The sequence below is a fragment of the Camarhynchus parvulus genome, chromosome 13, assembly GCF_901933205.1.
Source record: "Camarhynchus parvulus chromosome 13, STF_HiC, whole genome shotgun sequence".
Classification (NCBI taxonomy): Eukaryota; Metazoa; Chordata; class Aves; order Passeriformes; family Thraupidae; genus Camarhynchus; species Camarhynchus parvulus.
The window spans coordinates 14531521-14555744 of record NC_044583.1 but is presented as its reverse complement, the minus strand read 5'-3'; the positions used below and the strand labels follow the sequence as shown (position 1 = coordinate 14555744).

At 41.9% G+C, this 24224-nt stretch overlaps 1 protein-coding gene across 3 annotated transcripts in view; it reads left to right on the top strand.

Annotated features, from left to right (window-relative positions):
- Positions 1-744: 744 nt before the first annotated feature.
- The window catches only part of RNF145 (ring finger protein 145), a 44663-nt gene continuing 21183 nt past the window's right edge, over positions 745-24224 (top strand). Inside the window, exons 1-3 of one of the 3 annotated variants that reach the window (XM_030957303.1) lie at positions 745-985; positions 10053-10266; positions 18892-19000. In XM_030957303.1, the coding sequence (XP_030813163.1) occupies positions 10083-10266; positions 18892-19000 (293 nt within the window). In that variant the 5' untranslated portion in view covers positions 745-985; positions 10053-10082. Of the gene's footprint in view, positions 986-1167; positions 1273-1320; positions 1685-10052; positions 10267-18891; positions 19001-24224 lie in introns of those variants that run through there. The other 2 variants (XM_030957304.1, XM_030957305.1) reach the window with 2 other exon arrangements.

The following is a 24224-nucleotide window of genomic DNA, read 5'->3' as shown; positions in this document are numbered from 1 at the left end:
GTGGCTTTGTAATTTTTTTTTAAAACTAAGGTAAAAAACATTACTCCTATTGTGTCATAATTTTTTCCATAGCATTTAAGAATGTGTTCTAGGGCTTGGCCATGCAATCCTGACAGGATGAGTAAATATTGGTGAGACTATCTGTGAGCTGAAAAGTATGAAACTGTAGTGTGGTGGGCTGGGCTCTGAGGGAGCAGCCTCTGGGTCGGGCCTCCAGCTGAAAAATGACAGTGCAATAGTACAGCAAATCTGGTGATTTCTGGTTGGACTCACAACGAAGGTGACTGGAGGCTCTGCAGTACAACACTGGAAAAAACAGAGTCAGTCTTAGTATTTGAAAGTAATACAGCACTTTGTGTTCCACAAGGCCAGTAAGGAGTATTATTAAAATAGCAGGGGTGCCTTTTAAACATCTGCTCAGACACCACCTGAAATTTTGCTGACCGACTTTTCTGAGTCACCTCCCAGACTCGCAGCTGCCCTGGCGAGTCCGCACGTCCCGAGAGGACCCAAACCCCTGCGCTCCCATCGGAATTTAAACCCCCGCCTCTGCCTTTCAGGGGTGTGGGCGGGCAAAAGGGTCCCGGCTTTACGGACAGAACCCGTTCAGGGCGGGGAACGCTCTTCAGCCCAAATCCCAGCTCTTTTCCCCCAAAACGCGGCTCCGCTCCCTCCGCCCCCGCCCCGAACCTGCTCGGGGGGGAGCGGAGGAGCAGCTCCGCGGGCGGGGCGTGCGCATGCGCGGAGAGGGGCGGCGCGCGCGCGCAGGCAGCGGGGCCATGGCCGCCCGTCCGCGGGGCCGCGGGGAGTCGGCGGCGCCCTGAGGCGGCGCGGCGCGGCCATGGTGCCTCGAGGAGCCGCTCTGCCGCCGGGCACCGAACCGCCGCCGTCGGTGTGAGAAGCGCGGAGCCACCGCCGCGCCACCGGGGAGCAGGAGCGAGAGGAGGAGGAGGAACAGGAGGCGGCGGCGACCCCGCGGGTTCAGGTGATTCCCGCACGCGCCGCCTCAGGCACGCGCGTGCGCGCCCCCGCGGCGCCCCCCGCCCGCCACTCCCGCGCCCCTCCGCGCCCCCGCCGCTCCCGCGCGTGTCCGCGCCGGTGCCGGGGCTCCCTGCCCGGCCTTCCCTGCGCGCAGCCCCCCTCCCGCTCCTCCCCGCCCTCCGCCCCCCTTCCCCTCCCCGCTCCCCTCCTCCGCCGGCGCCGGGAGCCGCCGGGGTTACTGGAGTTCAGCGGTGCCGGGCAGGATGCGCGGGGCTGCCCGCGGCGCCGGCGGTGAGCGCGGGAGTTGCGCCGGGCGGAGAATGAGTGTCCTGTCGGGGAGTGGGGTGAGGGGGCCGCGGTTCGCATCCCCGTGCTGGCCCCAGGAATGAGCTGCGGGCTCCCGAAGCCCTGACACAGCTTGGGCGGAGGGCTGCGGTGCTGCCCGCCCTGCCTGGGGTCGGGCTGTGCCCTCGCTGCGGTCGGGCTGTGCCCGCCGGTGCCCGCAGCCGGCTGAGCATCCCCCGGCCCGGCTGAGACACGGAGCGGACCGGGCACCTCTCCTGGAGACGGGCCCTGGAACATATGGTCATGCTTATGTAAGGAGCAGCCTGCCCGTGGCGTGGAGGACAGGGCTTTTTGCATCTTCCCTACTTATGTCATGTCAGTCGGTTTTATGAGACCTTCTGTAGACTTATAAAATAAGGTTTGTGATGAGAATTTTCATTTTTCTTCTGTGCTCGGGAGTAGTTCTGTGTACCAAGTATACTTGTGACAGATGGAGCTCTTAGAGGGATTCTTACCTTCTGGTTGTGCTGCCTTTTTGGGGGTGTGTGTGTGGGACCCAGTGCATAAATAATGTGATTGGGGGAATAAAGTGGAAAAAAATGTGAAATTTTTTTTTGTGTGTAATGCCGCAAGTATTGGCAAATGAAGGACAATGTTAGAAGCTAGGGGCGAAATATACCAAAGAAAAGTGAGATTTGTGTAATATGGCTCATAAATATTAGCCATTTGTGATCTCATTCAGAATACTCTTTTGAAATCTGTCGGTGTTGCGGTATTCATTTCTTATGCAGTTTTTAGTACAGGAGTTTCTGTTAACTTGTGTTTCAGACTTGGATACTTTCACATATATTTCAGTTAGGGTTTGTCTGTGCTTGTAATGTGTCTGTAGAGATAAAACTTGGGAGGATAAGAAGGAAATAATTGTTTTGATCATTCTTGTAAGGTTAATGAAGATAGATTTAAAAATGGAAAAAATATACTTTGGTTAGGTGGGCGCTCTAAGCTATTGTACCCCATGACTTCGGTTTTTCTGTAACCTTGGCTTTTTTTTTGTTGGTTATCTTAGATAGGAGGGGGCCTGTGCATGAGAAACTGTATCATTTTTGTTTCTAGTTAGCTTTAATAACTAGTAATCATCTCTGGTTTTCGAGTCATAATATCACTTAAGTATTTAATAATTGCTGAACTCATTAGCATTAGGAAATGGTTGTCTTTGCGACCACCATTACATAGAAGGTTCATCAGCAAACTTACAGAGCAATATAAAACTGCTGCTCATCCAAAACAAGGATTCGCTTTGTTTACATCAGCCTTGAGGAGCTACCGATGTTGGAGCCACTTGATTGTGACAGAGACATGAACTGAGCAAGTTCGTTAGAAGAAATGCTGGGGAATTCATTCCTTTGGGAGAGAGGATGGGCAGAGATCGGTATCTCAGTCCAGTTCGGCAGCTGGAGCTCTTGCTGCAGAGGCAGAAGGGAGCATCGTGCCCGTGAGCTCTGAGTGATGGGTGTGTCTGGAAAAGTCTCTGAGCCTGCTTGGTGTGTGGTGTTGGGCTCACACAAACCTTCTCCGAGCTGTTTGCTAAACTTGGGTTGGTTTCCTCCTCTTCAAACAGTGCAGATGGCTCCTCTTCCCCTCCTCGGGAACCCATGTGGTGATTTACTCTTCCGAATCCATTTTTAGCTCCGAATACACCTGGCAGTGTTTGCTGTGGTTAGAATGGACAGTTCACCATCGCTTTGCTTTTTAAGTGTGTATTCAAGTCCAGTCCTTCATTGTGATTCAGGCATCTGTACCTGTTTCCCTGCCCTTCCAGCATCTCTCATTTCAGAGAGGCCCTGCTGCTCTGTAATTAGCAGCATTCTTGGGAGGAGCACTCAGAAGTGGCTACTTCATCTTGAGGAGCTTTTCTGGAAGAATTCTTTGGTTGCGTATCTTGAGTTTGAGCATGTTTTAAAGGGAACTTTTCTGGGTATTTCCACTGTGTGTTTGATATTTCTGTCAGGCGAGTCTGGTGCTGCAGGAAGCTGAGCTGCTTATTTCACAGGCCTCGAAGCTTTATTTACATGATTCTGAAAACAGATAAGGCAGCAGCAGCAATGGAAACTTTATCAGTGCTGACCTAGAGAAATCTTGAAAGCCTTGTTTTCTATTTTAACTTCTTACCAGTCTGGTAGCCAGTTATTGTCATTGCAGGTTCTAAACATAGGCTGTGTCTGAAATGGCTAAAAACTGCCTGGGCAACTGTGGAGGATGAAATGTATTTCATCCCATCGTGTGGCTTCATCCTGGTAACACGTTTGGGTTGCAGGGTTTTTGTGAGCTTTGCCTGTGGCTGGTGTTCCTGGGATCCAGCTCTCTGGGGTGGGATGTCACTGCATCATCTCAGGCTCTCATTAATGCTCCGTGTGCAGCTCCTCTGGGTATTCTCTCCTCTGCAGAGGCGCTTTGGGATTGCTGCCCAGATTTTCTCAGAATGTGCTGATACAAATGTGGTTAGGCAGGCTTGTAGGTGTGGGCTTGCAAACATGGGCTGTGATGGCAAAAAAACTGCTGAATAACTGGTTAATAAACCAAACCTTGAACTGGTGAGAAACTGGGGAGCTAGAAAGGACCTTGGAGCAGTTTGGTTTGTTGAGTCAACCTAGACTTTCTTCTGAAGATTTTAATTAAGGATATTATTAATTATATTTTAATTTTAATGAATTAGCTTGCTGTCTTTCAGGTACCCAGCTAAGCTGTGATCTCAAAACCAAGCAGCCCCTCTTAGTGTGACTGAATTTGAACTGATCATGTGCAGGCAGGGTGTGGATCCCATAGGAATGCACAGAAGGAAGGATTTTGCTGCATACCTGGTGGATTTGTTAACCTTTGTTAACATGTGTTAGTCCCCGAGTTCAGTTCCTTTGTCTTACCTGCTCATTATGAAAAATAAAAGCCACAGGATGTTTTACAGGCTACCTAAAAATAATATAATACTTGCTATATAATTGAGAGTGGGCTGAAACTGTTAATAGTGTATAAATGTACTTGAGAAAGAAATCTTTAAGGAAAACTTTATCTTAACAGCTGTGTGATATATATCTTCATTTCCTGGATTGGTTTTCTTCCCCTCATATAAAATTTGCTAGAATTAATGAAAGTTGGAAATGTAGATTATTTTTTTATTCTTTGCAATTAACCTTCCGTAGTTGCTTTTGTCCATTTTTAATATGCCTTTAATGTGAATTCATGTTCACTGAAGTCCCTGTGAACAGAGAAGAGTTTGACCTAATTTATTTTGCAGTAACATTTGCTTTTGCAAAACACGTGCTGTATTTGTTTGGAATGGTTAACCTTAGCTGTGCCTCAGTTCACAACTGAATGAGTCTTGGATGAGTAGGAATGTAGGAATTACTGTGTTTTCTAGGTAGAAATACCTGTTCTTCAGGCACACCACTGCAGCAGTTGTATAGCAATCCATATTGTTAGACCAGATGGGGAAAAAAAGAGGAAAAAAATGAAGAAAAAGAGAAAATAAGGAGAAAAAAAATGTTTGTTCTTGTTAACTGCTTACACAGCAAGATTGAGCTGTCTGTTTGCTGACTGACTCTCTAAACCTTTAAATGGAAGGCTGAATACTCTCTGGTTATTATTTGGAATTCCTGAACACCTCGAGTGATGCAGGAGTGAGCATTACTGGGAGCAGTGACTGAGTGCCAGTGCCAGTGTTGCTGTGCACGTCTGCAGTGTTCCAGGGCTTTGTTCCTGCTCCTGGGATCTCGCTGGATCTGTCCTTCTCAGCAGAAATCTTTGATTGCTGTCCTTGTTAGCCAGTTTCAATTGTATGGGAGCAAGGCAGTCTTTCCCTTTCCTTGGCACTGTCTGTGCGGGAGAGAGCCCTTTTGATGGATTGGTGACTCATGTACCCTGAGTTCTAGGTTTGTTTTTGTTTTTCTACAGAATCACACAGGGAGATTCTTTTCTAAGTGCATATTTGATAAACCTTTTAGTCCTGTTCCTTCCCTTTGCTTCCCTTTGTTCTCTGCCTCCCAAACTGATGATAGAAGGATCTGAGTCTTTGAAGAATGGGATTCTTCTGTAATTCAAATTCTTTTTGCTCCTCAGACCAGGACAGGTGTAAACAAGGGAGTGAGTGGGTAGAACCCAGCTGATGGGTCTAATTTTAGTTGTTGGACTGTGACACTGAACTTTTCTACAGCTACAGATTGGATTTGTATGTTTTGTATTTTGTTTGGGTTTGTTTTTTAAATATTTTTTCCTTTTCAAAGCCTGTCTAGACAAGTTTACCTCAAAGGAAAACAAAAGGTTTTCCTGATGATATTTTTAGTTTCAGAATCTATTACTGAAAAATAATCTAAGGTGGGAGCTAAACTACAGACCAGAATCCGCTTGTTAATGGATGTATCCAGAGTAACTGGAGTTTCATAGATGTGAGAAACAGAAGTTGAAATTCTCTTTTGGATTTTAGTCAATCTTGCCAAGTATTTTAGATTGTGATGCTGTAGCAGAATGAGCATCTTGTTCACAGATGTGGGGCTGAATGTTGCAGGATCAAGTCTGGTTTTGAGGTTCTGATTTGACTGGAATGACTTTCTGTGGTGATTTTTGGTGGCAATAGGCTTGGAATAACTTACATTTGCAGGTATTCCAGTTTCTTTTTGTAACTATTAAGTAACTTTATGATTAGTGCTTTCCTAAATGTACAAACTTTTCTCTGGTAATGTAATTTTGTACCTGTTTGGATAAATGAGTGCGGATTTTTGCTGTCCCTTGTGCTGCTTTACCAGGGCATATTTTCTGCCTGTGATGTGATGGATTTATATTTATGTTGGTGCAGAAGCAACAGTTACATTGGTTTAAGTGGCAGAATTCGCAGCTTCAGCTGAAATGGCAAAATTTTGTTGTGATGAAACTTCAGGAAAAAAAATTCTGTGAAAGGGAAAATGTGTGTTATCTTTGAGAGGGTACGTGCTGTGTGATCACACTCAAGATGGTCTGTTCTGCTGGTGGAATGAGATGGGACAAACTTGAAGGAGTTTTTTCCCTTTTTCTTTTAATTGATTTTTGGCAATTCTACTGTTTTCTTTAAGGCTAACCAGGAATATGCTATTGACAAAATGGGTGTGCCAGGGGAGGGAGGGATTTTTGAAATATAATTGTTATAAAACAAAATTGAACACTCCATGTTCCTTGAACAATCAGTTATAAAGGGAGTTTTTTAAAAGGTTGTTTTGGCCAAATAGCACAGCTTAAGATCTTAAGTCTGAAGTTCTTGGTCTTGGATTTTGCTGGAATTGAGTTAATTTTAGTAGCTGGTGTAGTGCTCTGTTTTGGATTTAGTACAACAGTAATGTTGATGGCACACCAATGGTTTAGTTGGTGCCAAGCAGTGCTTGCTCTAAATCAAGGACTTTCCAGTTTCCTGTGCTCTGACAGTGAGCAGGTGCACAAGGAGCTGGGGGAACTGGGCAAAGGGATATTCCACAGCACAGAACCTCATGCCCAGAGTATGAACAGGGGGGAATTGGCTGGGAGACACTGACTGCTGCTCAGGGACTGGATGGGCATTGGTCAGTGGGTGGTGAGCAACTGCATTGTGGCGCTGGTTTCTCTTGGGCTTTAGTCCTCTCTTTTTCTGTTCTTTTTTTTTTTTTTTGGTTATTATCTGCCATTCACCACAGTTGCTATCATTATCACTATTCTATCATAATTTTATTTATTAAAATGTTCTTATTTCAACCCAAGGTTTTTGCCCTTTTTTTCACTTCTCTCCATCCCACTGGGAGGGGTGATGGTGATCAAGTGGCCGTGTGATATTAATTCCCAGCAGGAGTTAAACCATGGCAGTCTTCCTGAGATTGTTCCTTTTCTTACTCTAATTTGGAACAGGGAGATGTTTGAAATCATGGGAAAAAATTTTGAAACACAAACAAGTGGCTCCCCAGTCCATGTTTTGGCTTTGTACAACAAGTGACCTATTTTATTTTTTTTTTCTTCTAACGTCTGAACATCCAGCAACTCCTGTCATCATCATTTATCTAAAGGTTTTAGAGGTTTAATGTTGTGGTTGTTTTTTTGTTTGTTTTTACACCAATCAAAATAATGTATTGTGAGAGCTCTTTACAATATAATGAGCTTAGAGCAATGGACTTTGCTTGTCTCTATTTCGTTCTGTTAGAACTTGGCAGCCATTACAACTGAGCCTTTATTTAACACATCCGCATTTCTAGTGCAGTTAATTTTAAAGGGTTTCTTCTTAGTATTGGGGTTTTTTTGTCACTCAGGGACAGAAGGTGCTGTGGCGTTGCAGTGGCTGCTCCTCAGCGCTTCCGTTGCGACATGATGTGGTTTTCAAAGTTTGTGTTGCTTTTGTTTTAGCAGCATTTGAAATTGAATTATTCTTTTAGATAATCTAAATGCTGCACTTTTTAGTTTGCTGTGTCTCAAGTGTGTGTGCATGAGTTTGGGAGGCAGAATTTTTCAGCTTAATTTGGATGTGCTGATCCTCAAGTTAACTTTCAGTATTAAGTTGTCCATGTAATTCTTTTTTTGGAGTAATTAAGGAAAGTGAAAGCTCAAGTGAAAGTTACCTTCTTGTCATGCATGTTTGGTTGTTGTTGGCGACTGAAAAAGGTTTGACAGTTTTGAGAATGTAATTTGATGTCAGGCACTTGTTGTCACTTTACATGGATATTTTTATGACAGAATGAAAACCTGTCAGTCCCTGCTCATCCCTTCCCTACATCCTGATCTACTTGGAAAAGGAACCTAGTAACAAATGGGGAGGCAGCCTAATTTCTGAGTTTTGATTAAATTTATGAACTTAACAAACCCATAGATTTTTGAGAATTCTGGGACATTTAAAATATTTTGATGTGAATTATTTGAACTTGTAATTTTTTGTAACACCTTGTATACAACTTTGTAACTCCCAACTTCTGTTTGTACAATACCATCCCTTTAAACTCACTTCTATTCACACAAAATGTTGAATGCTCTGATTCTGTAGTAGCTGCTTGGGTGGTAGTTTTGTAAATATTCTAAATATTTGTAATCTTCTGGCTGACCTTTTAATTTGTGTTGGGCAGCTCTGTGAAATGCTGGTTTTGTGTGAGGTGCCTGATGTGGTTGGAAGGCACTTCCTGCTTGAGGGGAAGGATGTGCTCCCCTTGGAGTTTGTAGAGTTGTTGCAAGACCTCTGTAAAAAGTGCCAGCATTTACATAACTTGAAAAATCAGACTGTGGGCTAGACAATGGCAAGCAACAGCCCTGCAACCTGTGGTTTATTGAGCCACATCTCAGTTTTGATGTGTCCTGACTTCTTGAGCTGAATTAATTTTATGTCATCACGGCTTGAGAGGTGTGACATGAACAGTTTGCAGTGTCATCTAGGCCATGGCAACACAAATAAAACCTCACACAAGGCTTGTGTGTGAGAGGTGTTGGATTTTGTGTGTTTTTGTTATTTGGGCTGGTGTTTTTTCTTAATGTATATTTGCATGGTTTCACTTCATGCTGGACTTCCGTGCTGGCTTGAGGTATAGAAGTTGCACAGCTGCAAAAGCTTTTATAACTTACACAAGGACAATATGAATAAAGTCCTGTAAAACTTCATTTAAAAGTGTAGTTCAAGTGCAGGTTTTTCCATGTCTTTGCTCAGGCTGCAGTTCTTTCCAATTGTCCCCCTCATAATTAGTATTGGGAGCCTTTTCTTAAGTCTGACCTCATGGGGGGCTGATTGTGCTGCAGGTGATTTTACTTTGAGTGGCTTCTTGTGGATAAAAACTTGCTGGATCATCTCCATCTTCAACTGCACTTCTCTAATGCAGCCTGGGGTGAATCGTGTTCATGGGATGGGCAGGTGGTGAATGGTAAAACCAGCACACTTCATGTAGGAGCAGCTGTCAGTCTTAGCTGACAGGATGTCAAACTGATCCTTTTGCTCTTTAAAATTATTTTGTTGGTGACTTTTGAGATGCTGTTGTGGACCAGCTGTTAAAAAAAATGCCCTTTTTTGTTGTGCATCATCCATCTTACCTGATGGCAAACTCCAAATTTAAATTACCTTCTAGTATTCAGGAGTGAGGGTCATTTGTTTGTATGATTCTTTGTGAATTACATAGAAATGAATAGAATTAGTTGCATTATTGGTCCCAAATCTTCAAAACACACAACCCTCAAATTATATAAATAGATAAATTTGTAGAAGTTAATGAAGGCTGCAAATGATTTTTTTAAAGCTTTTCAGTATTTGAAAATTATTTATTGCAATTTGCATTGAGGAAGTGAATCCAAAATATTTACAGACCTGCCTTAATTGGTGATTATTTAATTTGAGAGACACAGAAATAGTGCTAAGCTAGATGGATGTAGTGTCTGAATTTTATTGGTGTTTGGTTTCTAAAGCATACAGAGTATTGCATTCTGATGCTGTTCATGTAAATGTTTATATAGTACCTACCACACTGGGGAATTTCACTGAGATCTCAGATGCTAAATGAGTGTAAATAAGAGCGGTGCACACCCCCTTAGACCATTTTCATGTCATTAACTTGCCCTCCCCCCATTTTACAGTGTCACCATGGAAAAAACTGCTAGCAAATTGACCTTTATATAGCCAAAATAGAAGCTGTCCTGTCTGGATTTGAGTTTAACTCAGTTGATTCATTCAGCCGTTTGTGGCCACACAGGAAGCCCCATTCAGAGGATCACAAAGCCTAATGGCTGTTTGTACAGTGGGATTGATCTGATTACTCTTCTCTCTCTTGTGCTATTTACAGTCTGCTGCCAATTCACAGAAAGGGAAGAGAATGGCTGCAAAGGAGAAGTTGGAGGCAGTATTAAACGTGGCCCTAAGGGTCCCCAGCATCATGCTGTTGGATGTCTTGTACAGATGGGATGTCAGCTCATTCTTCCAGCAGATCCAAAGAAGTAGCCTGCACAACAACCCTCTCTTCCAGTACAAGTACTTGGCCCTTAATATGCATTATGTGGGTAAGTATAGATCTCTTCAAGAGAAAATACTACTCTACTAAATACCTTTCGGCTTGCTACAAGAATTTTAAGAATTTAGTAACAGCATGTTAATATATTGGTTGCAGAGAATAACATGACAATGCATTCATTACAGTTCTGCCTAAGGGACAGTTTATGTTAGCAGCAAAGAAATCCTGCCCAGAGTTTTTACTGATTGTTGTTATTTAGCCTTTACAAGTAAACCTGGTGTTTGGAAACACAATTGATGTCCTGAAAGAAGAGCAGAGGGACTTTGGCTGGGGTCTGACTGATGAGGAAGGTGCTGTGAAATGCTGTGCAGACAAGAAGTATAAAAACATTTAACAAGAGGCTAGAGAAAAGGTGGCCTGATTTGGACTGACCACAGCGCTAGAAATTTAGTTTTCTCTGATGTACCATTTTGGCTCTTCAGCTTACACCCTTATGAACCATCTCTGTGCTGCGACTGGATTTGAGCAGGTAACCAGCCCTTGTGTTACAGATAAATGGACAAAATTACTAACTCAGCTCAGGCAGTTGAGGTGTGAACCTTGGCCTGCAAGTCCAGCTCTGGAATGCCAGATGTCTGTTTTTGGGATATGAAAGGATTGCTGTTCTGAGACCTGCTCTCCAGGTGAGAGTGTGATTCATCTGCACATGGGGTGAATTAGGGATTGGATTTGGGCAGTTGAGGTTGATCTCTGGCAAGCATCTGCCTGGCTTGGAGAGAAAAGGCTGGCATATAATTTAACCACTCTGGAGTGTTTCTTCTTGTAGATGGTTTTGGAAGATAAAGATGCACTGCAGTCAGCTAAAGGAAACACACTTTACTTAAGCAGTTAAGAAACTGTGGGCTTTTGAAGGAGCATGTCCTGACTTTAATCCCGACTGTGTAAGTGTTGGCATGAGGCTTCCCTTTTTTTGTAATGCCTGTTGTCTGGAAATCATTTACTGCACTAAAAGTGTGTGCAGCTTTCTTTGTCATGGCTCCACTGTCCTCGTGCTGGGATGACAATGTACTTGCAGTACAAAACATTGGTGTCACAGTTCCCTTTTCCTCTGTCTGTGGGAGAGGACAGCTCTCTTTGGAGCTGGTGAATGTGACACAGGACTGTGATGGCCTGTTCCTACAGCTGGCTTTCTCCTGCATTTGTGTGCACACACAAAGCTTCTAGGGATCACTTTATCAGATCAGGTTCTAATGCAGAATTAAAAGCTTTGCAGTAGGTTTTCAAGATGGCAGTGGGTAATTTCCAGCTATGACAAAGCCCCTCTTAACAGGCATTTAATTATCTTGTTAAAGTATGTTGAGATACACCAATAAAAAACACTACAGAGGGGTGGGTATTGTTACCAAATTTCCCATCTGGTTGCTATTTTTGTACTAAACAAGTGAAATCTGACTTTTTGCTCCTTGTACAAGGGGTACTTTTGTCCTGGTGAACAATCACTCAGCAGTTCTTTTACTTCTTGCTTTTATGACATTGAATGTATGCACTTCTATTTCTCTGGCTGGTGGTTGCTGAGCAAGAAGAGCTTCTAAATTGTCAAGCAAGGTGCTTGTTTTAAAAGATTTTCAGACAATTTTTAGTGACAAAACTTTTCACATAAAGTTGCTGTGTTTCATTTCCTTGGTTGTTGGGGATTTAAGCTGTGTCAGGGTAAAGCTGGGCTAAATCAATTTACATGCCTCCATGACATTTTATATAGATTTAGTTGCACTGCTTTAGAGTATAACATTAATTAAGATGATGTATCAAAATATATAAATTGGATTTGTAGGGAAAACAAAGTACTTTTCCACCAGTTTGGAGAATTGAGCTTCTTTGAAGATGCATTTGAGGAAATTAACTGCCAGCATATAATTTAAACAACAATTCACCGTGGATGTGTTTCAACATACTAATCTGCTTTATTTAGGAAAAAGAAAAATCCTCTGTTCATATTTGCAGTTAGGAAACACTATCAGCAAATGCAGTGGCAGCTTTGCAATATCAAACAATCACAGAATTTCTTCTACAAGCCAGTATCTTGTAGTGCTATATATGGTGCTATATAAGTGCTTCCAGCAGCTGAGGAAATTGGGTGCATCTATCTCGGGCAGATGCTCAAGGAACAATTTGATTAGAGAGCCCTAAAAATTAATAAACTCTACCAATCTTTATATACTGGACCTTTTCCTGGAACTAAGGAGACAGAATCGGAAATTTGTTCAGAACTGGGGGTTACCAGGAGTGTCTTTTCTATTTAAATGTAACAAGTGAAATGATGTGTGTTCCTGTGTGATTCCCATTCCAGTTAGCAGTACTGTGAGTATAATAAAAGCTTCTAAAATGTACTTTGTTCTTTTGAACAACTTTTCATATCTTTCCATAAAACAGCCCTTATCTGCTTGAGCAAAGGAAAATACTCAGTCCTGATAACCACTTAACCACAAGTTCACCTGCATGAAATTTAACTAAATATGCACAGAGCAGTGCAAACAGCAGAGATAAATTTCTGGTTAGAATTGGTGAAACCTCTGTGTAGGGCAGATTAGCACTTCTGCCAGACTTCTCCATTTTCTTCTGCACTGTAGAGCAACTGTGAGAAAACAGACACTTCTTTTTGTGCTCTTTTGGTGGAGAAGGTGGAAAAAAGTTGAAAACACGTAATTTCCTCCTGTGAAGAAGGGCAAAGCAATGCTGTTTGTGCCAAGTGGCAAATACTCTGAGCTAGATGGAAAGAGTCATGAGCTTAACCTATAATCAGAGTCAGGCTTGGAATTTAAGTCACTGTCATGGGTGAGGCACAGAATTGCACAAAATACAGAGTTTTCTTACTCAAGAGTAAAAATAGAGCAGTTTTCTATCTTAAACTGTATTCTTTGTCATTACAAAAATAAAAATAAATTCTCAGGGAAAAAAGAGGTATTTAAATATTTGGAATAGGTGGGAGATGTGTCATCTTTCACAAGCCTGTTTGTAATGACAGTTTCTTGAACTGCATGATTAATACTTTAATCTCTTGGTCACATCACTTGCTAGGTGCAAGCTACTTGTTATGGATGCTGCTTTTATGAGGGGGGCTTGAGGGAGGAGAAACCTGCTGGACTTCCTGCCCTTGTGTGCTGATTGCACCCTTTGGTCTGCCCACTTCTCTTTAGGCTCTTGTGCTTTACGTAGAAGATCTTTTATTTAGATTTCTTTTTTTATGTTGCCTTTTAAGGGGAAAGATACCCTACTCTGGTACAAACACTGTAAGAAGTGCCAAGTGAAGCTTCAGTGTGAGAAGAAATGAGTTGGTTCATTACAGAGACAAATTTCCTAAAATTGTAAGAGAGCATGCATGACTTAAATGTGTAAATACAGTTAATACATACAAAGATGAGGTCCTGCTTAGAATCCGCATCTCTGGCTTTGCTGCCTCATGTCTTCTGTCTTTCTCCTGCCAGCAGCACTTAGATAAATGGCTAGTGGAACTATTTTCTGAGTGTTACTCTTTAATTTTAAACTGTAGCTATTTTTAATCAAGTGCAATTTGATGACATGGACTTGGTCTTTATTTCTTAAAATAATCACTTGTTACGTCTTCTCATTCTCTTCTTGGATAAAATGCAGTGTGTGCTGCAGTTGGTAGGACACAGGAGGAGGTAGAGAGTGTGCCATGCTCAAAATCCAGCACAACCTTTTTTATTTTCTGACTCAGGACTGAAGATTCCTTTACTGCTCCCTAAGTGTTGTAGGCTTTTCTAAGCAGCTTTCTCAGCATATGGATACTTTCAGGTAGCTTTTCTGTATAAAGCTGATTTCTCTTTTTTGGAAACCCACATTGCTACTTTTTTTTTTTTTTTTTTGAAAAGGAGCCCCTAGCAGCCTTTTTGAAAGGAGGTGCTTAAAATTTTTGATTCTGAATGCCAGTCTCATGACAGCATTGCAGCTTATCTTAGTGATTTATAAAGACCCTCTGAATCATATGGCAGAACTAGAATCAAAAGTCCATTTTATTTGTTCAGACAATACTGCAAATCTCTATAAAGAACTCAATTTCTTGGATTATTTATATTTAAAGTTCCCAATCTGTTATGCATTTAAAAATTGAAGAAACAGCTGTTGATGGCAGTACCCCAGTAATGAATAAATTGTTTTGTTGGCATTATTTTCACCGAGATGTGCAGATGTTGATAACAGGATTTCTGATCTCTGTTTATAGTTTTTCTGAGCCATGACTGAGTAAATACCAATTTCCATGTGTGCAAGTATGTTTAGATGCGTGCTTTCTCAGTTTTGAACTAATTTTCTGGCATTTTCTGGAGGACAGATATATAAAAATATATCTTTTAAAAATCTTGCCTTGAGATGGATGATTTAGACATTGACAATTTATGAAATCTCTGTGTAAATTGCAGTGTAACCAGTCTGGTGATTGGTTATCCTGAGAATTAAAAATAAATTTGCCAGTTGTTTCTGTAGTACTTCTACCATCTCAAAAGCAGGCTTTCAGAGGTATGTCCTGTTCTGTTGGCACTTGCATGTAGTGGCCAGATATTTGTCTGAACAAACTGAAATGAGGACAGTCAAGGATTAGGCTGAAGTGCAGTGACTAACTCAGAGTGCACTGATCCCTCTTTGAGGCAGGAGAGCTGCCTGTTGGGATGGAGCCTGTGGCTCAGGACTTGCTGCTTTGCAAATCCTGGACCCTTTACCCTCACAGGATATGGGAAAACAGAAAAGTAGGGCCCCCTGAATTAATTTCCTGGTAGAATCCAAGCAATTGTGCTCCTACTTTCTGGCACTCCAAGAGTTGGTGTGGCCTTATTAAGAAATGGTATGAACTCTTTGATGTGCAAAGTTCTCACTTTTAGACTAAATGTGCAGGCAACTGTGAGTGATAATATGAAATGGACACAAGGGATCTGTAATCATGCAAATGAGCACTAAAGTGCTTCATAAAGAGGATGAGTTGTGACTTTGATCATGTTCCAGAAGCCTCCATTGTGTGCAGTCAATAAACCTCAGACACCTGAGTCGGCAGAGGTAATTCTGGTGAGAGAAGCTGGGAACACCTTGGTGGTGCATAAATGGAGAGAGGTTGCTGAAAGGCAGTCTGTGAGCTGCTGCTCACTGACCAATGGGCACTGCACAGCCAGAGGTTTTCACTGAGCTGAATCAACAGGTTGTAAATGAGGTCATGAACTGGTTAATGCACCGATGTTCTTGTCTAGCCGTGTTTAACTTTGCTTTTCTACTTAGGATGATTTTCACAGTTTATTTTCTCCAGTGGAGCCTAAATCTGTACCATCTTGCATGAGAGGCAGTAGAATTCTCTGCTTCCTTGTGGTCCTGAATAGGAGCTGAGTGGGGGATTTGTGTGTTTTTAAGGTTGGCAGAATATGTCTGCTCTAATGCTCCTTACAGCTGGAGGCATAAAGGTGCAAGTCTCCTTGGTGTTGTGGCACTGGGGCACTCTGACTGTATTCAGGAAAGATTATTCTGTCTTTTCTTTATCCTTTTTGTTTGTTTATTGTTTTTAATGTGTGTTAGAACCATTCCTTTACTGGGGTAGGAGTTGGGTTTCCCTGAGCCTGCTGCTTGCTTCATACAGAAAAGTTCATGGTGAGTCAAAAGGGACAATGCACCAAGTCCCAAGAGCAAAAATAGCACAGCCCAAATCAAAGGAGGGGAGTGCTCACTGCTGACACAGAGCTCAAAAGCTGCATTTGGATGGAAGTGAGTGTTACTTATTGTTAACCCCTGCTCAGAGGTTACCCAGTAAGATGACTGTTTCTCAAACTGTAAGTCCTTGTGTGTGGGGACTCTCTCCAAAGGGATATATGTTCTCAGCATCGTGTTTTCTTCTGGCAGAGGAGGTGCAAATGAAAACAGAGTGTAATGATTTAGATGAGAAAGCTACTGTGAGAAATTTCATTTCCTGGTCCTTTTCTTTTTTCTTGAAGTGGAATCTTATTTACATCATACACTAATTACTTCATTTGTCTGTATGAGAACAAAGGCAATAGAATATTATTGAAAGTATGTCTGAATTTGAGCTTTTCTTCCTTCTGCAGTTGGATGGGTTGGTAAAGAATTATTTGGCTCTTTTTTTTTTTGGCAGAAGCTTTGTTGATAAAAATGAGGTTGGTACCACTTTGGGAATAGGGCCTCTGCAGCAAAAATGCAAATATTGCAGTATGAAGTGTGCTGAAATCTCCCTCTTACCAAGTCACAAGAGGAAATTGTAAATAAGATTGAATGGGAACTACTTTAAATGTCTCTTACTCTCCCCCCTCTTCAAAGTCTAACAGTTAAACCAAATGGCTGCTTCAAAGTGAACATTTACATTCCAGCCCAAGCTCCTGAGCAGTGGAGTTCATTGCAGAAGCTTCTGCAGTAACCTTGGCTGTCTCGTGCTGCTTCCCTGCACAGATCTGAGCATCTGTGCAGTGTGGAAGCCTGCTGGTTAGGAGGCACTGTGACAGCACTTGCTTCATCTTTTAATTTAGCCTTTTATTTTTTTTTTTTTGCACTCCTTCATTGTATCCTGAAGGATACTAAGTATTTTGATTACATTTGTGATCATGTAGAGAAGAATGAACTTCAGTGATATCTAAAGTCCTTGCATCATTGTATCACATCTTTGTTACTGCCCTCTAAAACGTGTTACTTTTACAGAAATGATCCTGCCCTTGCTCAGGTACATCATCACATGGCCAAGGAGCAGACTTTTCTTGTGATAGAATAAGGTAAAGATGATAGAGCTTAAATACAGATACAGTAAACAGGTATTCTAAAACTATTTATAGAGTGATAGAGGAATAAAAGGCTGCATAATAAACTCCATTTAATTCTCTGCCTGAAGGTGAGTCACAGGCTACAGTGAGAAGGAAAGGTTTAGAGAGATTTGACTTGTGCTGGAATGAGAGATGGTTGTGGGTTGTTCCTCAGGGAGAATTGTCCCTCCCCAAGGAATCCAGGGGTGAATGTAGCAGAGGTGAGATGTAGGAACGGCTGCAGATGCTTTGAGAGCTCTGCAGCTGGCTGCTGAGGCTGTGGTGTGGTGCAAGGTAGTGAAATGTCTTCATGGAGACTGCTGAGCAGTTCCTGCTCTTGTCATTTGCGTGTTTGGTAGAAGGAAGGTCGTGAACAGGAATTCCAGCAAACACAGGTGTTTGTGAAGAAAACTGATGGTGTGGAACATCTGATGTGCTGTAAGAAGAAGCAAGTTATTCTGTATAAAAGAGTTACTAGAAGGAAACTGATGGAGTGCTGTGTTTCAGGCCCCTTTAACAAAGCTCAAAATAAAAATGATTCTGTTCTCCAGGCTGAACAGTCCCAGCTCGCCCAGCCTGTCCTCACAGGAGAGGTGCTCCAGCCCTCTGGTCAAAGTGATATTGTACAGAATTAGTGACTTGTATGACACTTGATTTTTAATAAAAGATACTACCAATTATTTCAGCTTTTTAAAAAAGACATCCCGAGACAAATGTGCACCTTGTCACATCCACTTCATGAAGGTGATTGAAAAACTATCTTTAATGTTAAATACATAAATGATATACTGGTATTTTAGAAAGGTAAGTAAATAGACTTGTCTATAATTGATCCTGTAATCTGTCTTATCTGAATTGATCTCTCTCTGCTTGCCATCCTGTGTGTCTGTTGTCTTTTCTGCGAGCATCTTGCAAGATTTTGAAGACACACTGTTGGTAGAATTTTACAGAGGTGGCTTATTGAACGTGGCAGATTCTAAGCAGCCTTGAAATACTTCTTCATAAATACTGACTCTGAAATATCTTTTTCAAATAGTGGAACATGCTGTGTTCCCCAGCTGTTTTATAGTATCTGGTTGTGCCACTGCTTATGACTGCTTAATCTAGAGTTGCATTATTAAATATATTTCAAAAGCTCGAAATATAAATTAGCTAAAAAGACCGTGCCTGATGTTGCTGAATAAATGTATGAAACTTTAAATGTGACATGACTGGTGTGGCTGTGAGGGTCAGGATCTGTTCTTCTCTAGCATTTTTTTTCTTAGCTTCAGGGGAGTTGTTGGCTGTTGCTGGGTTGTTTTCCTAAATGGATTTCAGTGCCAGGCACTTGAGCTGACCTTCAGAAGGGGCACAAGTGCACTGCAGTGATGGAGAGAGAGCTTGGAAATAAATATTTGTGAGGGCACCATGAGCTGGGTTTTTGACCTGCAGCTTGTCTGGAAAGGAGGAGTTTGGACATGCACCACCCACTTATGGAGTGGACTTCAAAGTGCTGCTTTTTGTAGGTCTCTGAGTGAAATCCTTATGAAAATAAAGATCCTTGTGAAAATAAGGGTCAGGGTTCTGCTTGTTGGAGAGGTTGCTGAGCAGCCAGGCTGTGGTCTTTAAGAGTAAAGCTGGATTGGGTCATTTTCAACAGCCTCACTAAATGCTAATGAGAAGTGCAGGAACTGCTGGGATAAAAAGCTACAAATCCCAGACTGTGGCAGGTCTTGTCCTTGGTTTATGCAACCCTGATAGCTGGAGTGGGCTTTAATATGACTAATATGGAGTAAAGCCTCTGTGTCCCCATCTTAAATTGTGAACATGCTAAGTGTTATTTTAATTCGGTGTTAGATAGCATTTTTTTAAATATCAGCTTCTGCTTTTTGTTACAGGTTACATCTTAAGTGTTGTGCTCCTAACTTTACCAAGGCAACACCTGGTTCAGCTTTACCTGTACTTTTTGACTGCACTGCTGCTTTATGCTGGGCACCAAATTTCCAGGTAAGGATAAATGGATTAATTTTTTTACCTTGGTCTGGACATTTGAAAAATAACAGTTATTTTGTTACCATTTTCTATAAATGATTTTGTGGAGGCCTTTTTTCTGTATGAGACGCCTAAACTTATCTTGCTGTTCTTTGTCTTTTGAAAAGTTTACAGAATTAAATATGCAGTCAAGTAGTTCTTTGAAGTCATTGAAAAAACACCAGGAATGTTGAGCTGCTTGTCTGGGGAGTGTAATGCCCACCAATCTAAGAAGAGAAAGCACTTACCACAAGACTAAATGTGGCCTCTGATGCAGTAATCTAAGTTACTCAGTGGCTCAGCTAAAATGCTTTCAGCACTGGGGTGTTTTACACAGCAGACAGGATGTTACTTTTAGTTTCCTGGCACCTCAGGAGAGAGAGCAAATAGAGATCTGGAATCCAGTAAAAGCAAAGTAGTAGTGGAATTTATTCTTAAAATGTATTACACAAATTTGAATTTACAGTAGATGCAGGTGTTTAGGGTCTAAAACACAGAGCAGGAGTCTGGAGAACTCTGAGTCAAACAAGACAGAATCAACCATCTTTCTCTGGCCCCAGCTAAATGTGTTGAAAGCCAGTGTAAACTTTCCTATTGACACAATGTTTAATTGGAACCAAAGACACTGCCATCACATTAAAGGCTTCGCATGGGAAGTTTTGAAAATATGGATTTGAGCCTGACTTATTTTGCTGCCTGCTGATGGGAAGCATTTAAAAATATGCTTTCAATTGATTTAATGGAAATGATAGTTTTGTTATTTCCACATCAAAATTGTTGTTCCAGAGCATTTGCTAGAATGTTTTTCTTGATATGTTGCAGTTCAGGGGAGTGTTAATGAAGGTTTTGTGATGATTTGACATGTCGCTGTTGTGGCTGTCAGAGCTGCAGTTAGTGATTTCCTGGAAGGGATGAGTGTACAAGAGAGGAGTTGTAGCCTCTTGGTAGGAAGGAAAAAAGGGTTTATTTGTCATCCTCAGGGGAGTCCTGAGTTGTTATAGATGCAGTTTGTGGGTGTTTCTTAGAGGGTTAAAGGCTTACAAATTAGAGAAAGCAACCTAAACATTATTTAAGTGTTGAAGTAATAAATCTGGTAACAAATGCCCATCAGACACAGGGCTTTGGTGCAGAACATTTACAGCTGGAGGTGTTTATGCCACTCCAGGTCTTTAAATTTTTTAGAAGAAAGGGAGATGTTATGCATTTGGTTGATACATTAAGGATAGTACTGTGTTTGCTTCTAATACCTTGTTTGTATTTCTGTGTAATAGGAATTCTGACTTCTGTTGCTTTGTGAGGTTTGAGACTTAATAGGCTTTATTGTAACATATTTAGTAAATACTGCTTGGACTGTTCTGTGTGCTCCTACTAAGCTTTCTCTATTTGGTGCTCCTGGAGCGAGTTAATGAAGACTTTAATTAAATCTTGCATCAACTAGCACAAAAAATATATTTAATTAAAAGATGTTATGGATTCAAATAGTCCAGCAGTATTCCCAAGGTATTTTGCAAGGCAAATGTAGCTGCTGACACCTCTGAGTGAGCTTACCCATTCCCTGGGCTGGTTTGGATTGGAAGGAAGCACAGTGCAAGGGGCTCTCAGCTGAAGCCTTTGTACAGTCAGGGAATCATATGTGGGGAGTGACACTTGAATTAGCCCTACAAAAGAAGTTTTGAATCCCATTAGTTTTCATAGTGAAAATAGTAAAATGTGACAAACATATCTGTTGGCAGAGCCATGCCTCTTATTGCCAAAGCTATCCAGTTCCAACTTATGTTTCTATTCAGCAGCCTGATCATTACAAGACATACAGTAGTCACATGTGCAAACTGTTTTTCAGTGTTTTTTGTTAGTAATTCTGCTCAGAGCTGAAAACTTCCAGGGACTTGCTTGCATGCACTACCAGTTGGGATGCTATTTAAGACCAATGAAGAGGTCTTATATTGAGGCCAGTTTGGTTAGTGCAAATTATAGAACAAGACCAGAATCATCTGGCACTTGTGACTCTGCAGTGTCCTGGAAATTCTGAGCTGTTGAAAGACTTCAGCTTTCAGTGCTTTTTTTCCACCCCAGAAATAGCTTGCACTTCATCTGCAAGCCTGGGAATAAGATCATTTGAATTTTATAGTTAAGCTCTGACTTCAGACTTCCAGGTTTATGTGACCTTGACAAGTTATTTAATTTTTAAATGTTTTGTTTCCTTACCTGCTGAGCTGAGAATTACCTTAATGTGTAAAGATGGTTTAGGTAATATTTGTGAATACTTGGAGAACCCCAGAAGATGCTACATTTGTATGTAGCATGCTAACCTGGCAATTTGGGTGGAAGTAACATACCATCTGTTTATGGAAAGAAGAGAAGTCAGCTTTAAAAAACGAAAATCCAATTTAATGAAATCTCTTTGCCTTAGGTTTCCTGCAGAAGTCTCCAATTTCAGGAGAAATAAGTTTAGTAAGTGAGTGGCACAGTAATAGGAACAGCTTGAGCTGGGTGCCTCCAGCCAGGGGCCCAGAGCACACAAATCCTTGGGCCTTTGTACCCTTCCAGTCAAGGCACCCTGCATCCACTCTTCATGTGCTTTGCAAACACCCCTTGACCCAGTGGTGGGTTTTGGTCTGGGATCTTCTTTTTCCATATTGGATTCTTTCTCTGCCTCCATTTGGGTGTTGGCTACTTTTATCTGGCTGGGTTGCAGCTCCTGCTGAGTTATGGCCTCCTTATCTTCCAGTTCACATTGCTCTCACGGCCTCCCTTCATGTAACTGAGCAGAAGTTCAAGACAAGTTTGACTTTTCTAGGTGGGAGCTTGGAGCTGGTGAGAGTTTGGAGCTTGTGGCCTAAAACTCCAGCAGCTTCAGCTACTTTTGCTAACCAAAGCCACTCAGACAAAAGAATACAGTTAAAAGAACACAACAGTCCTGCTTTTTTTATTAAGCATTCCACCTCATGTGTCAGAAGGAACTCACAGTCTTTAAAGACAACCCTTAATCTCACATACAGCGTTATTGCAAGCAACAGGCACAATATAAGCAGAGTGAACAAGGATGGAGCATCTTAATATAGATTACATTGCTGTTGGTGACAACCCAAAGAGTTTTCCACCATCAGTGTTGTGCCTTCTTCTTCACTTTTTCCAAGACATGATGCATCTCTTCTGCACTGAATGGTGACTAGAATTTTTTGTCCATCATTTTGGCCACGTTCCAGCAGTTGATACGGATCATCAGGTTTTAGTGGCTTCCTCACCAGTGCAGGATTCATTCTGATGGGGATAGGTAGTAAATTTTAGCTTAAGTATAATTGGACTGTAACCATTGATTGGACATAATAGGAGCTGAATAATTAAAATTGCATCCTACAGTGTTTCTACATTTAGAAGTAATTGAATGATTATTGTCCCTATAGTGATATTATTTATAAACATAAGATTACAAAGAGTTCTTACAGAAACACATCCTTTTCCATCATAGGCAAGTACAGTTTCAGGGCTTTCTTTGGAATGCATTTCAAGTGATGGACACTTTGTTCAGTGTCAAAACAAATGTCTTGAGCTTTGATGGTTTTACTTTCACGAATAAATCCCTGTTGTTCTCCAGCAACACGCACATCAACATTGACACTCTGCCATTTGATACTGTTTTGTTGGGCCCATACTCAGCTCTGGTGGGTAGAGAGCAGTTCCATCATGATTCAATCCTAATGCAGGGATTGGGTCTGTGGTGTATTCTGATGTTGTGCATATTGTTGAGACAAAAGCTCTGCTATTATTACTCTGGGGCTATATGGGAAATTGGCTGCATACCACCATCATTTGAATTCTCTCTCAAAATCAGTTGCATTTTCTCAACTTTTTTTTTTTTTATTTCAATGTGTAAGATACACCCTTCCCCTTCTCTTGTGGTTGTGGCTACCATAGATTGTATCTACAATTATGCTTGGATGCAGCTAAGAGCTAGTGCTGATTTCAGAAATTGTGGGATCAGCTCCTCCCTTACCTGTGGAGGGCTGGTGGCTGAGCTCATTGTGCTGGGCAGTGAGGCAGTGGTTGGATCATGAGCTGTATTGGATTCACAACAAAAAATGAGAGCTCCTTCTTTGGGTTTTACAGAGCTTTAGGGGCTGGGTTACCCAGCCCCTAACAGTCTCTGTGAATTAGCTGCTCCTTAGTCCTGTTAACTTTATACCACACTGAATTGTGCACTGATTATGTACTTGGCCATGCAGCTGTGCTCATCTGGGTTAACAGCACTAAGAGTGGTGAGTGAGCTGTCCCACTCCATCTCTTCAGAGTATCAGTTCTTCATAGTGCCATCATTCATTAGCTGGCTGGTTACTCACCCCTGTTTGACATGAGCCTGGTGTATCCAATTTTCTTTCCCTCAAGCACCAATGCATTTGTCCAGGGCTTTTATCCTCTAAGCGGAGTCGTAAATAAGTGAGTCTTAATTGATTGAGAGTTCCATGTAGTGGCCAAATTTCCTGGGGCCCCCACCAGCTGTCCTAGTAATATATGGCCATTCCTCCTGGCACAAGGCCACTGTGTGCTCTTTAGATAATTGAGCTGTACCATAAATCTTTTCTCAATTTTGCAGTACCTTGGCCAAGGGCATCCCCTTTTCTACGCTGACTTTGTTCCCTGTTACCAGAAAGAATAAAGAAAAAGCAGCAAAAAAGATTGTCAGGGAGACCCTCCTGTGGAGTCAGGAGGTTCAGAGAGGAGTGTAGGTGCAGCTGGGTCCAGTCTTGGTGTCAGATTTGGCCAGCAGTTTGTATCTGAAGAATTAGATTTCCCATTGCTATGAGGGACTTGAACTCTATTCTTACATGTGGAATTGAATCCCCTTTCTGTGTGCACATTACTCTTCGATGAGGCTGTGCAGCTGTGAGTGAGCTGCACTAGAGGGGAGACTCAAACACACCCCAATACTGAGAGGGGCTCAAACCCACTGCAGGACCTTCTCCAAATCTGCCTGGGGAGTTTCAACACTCACCCTTCAATGCCTCCTGCTCCAGAGGTACCTGGTGAACTCGCCTGGTGCCAGCACTTGGGTGTTGGGAGACAAGAAGTTGTGAAAGTGGTTTCCTGCAGCAGTTTCCAATTCCAACAAAAATTAGTTTAATAATAGAGTGGCACAGCAGTAGGAACAGCTTGAGCTGGGTGCCAGCAGCCAGGGACCCAGAACACAAAAATATCTCAGCCT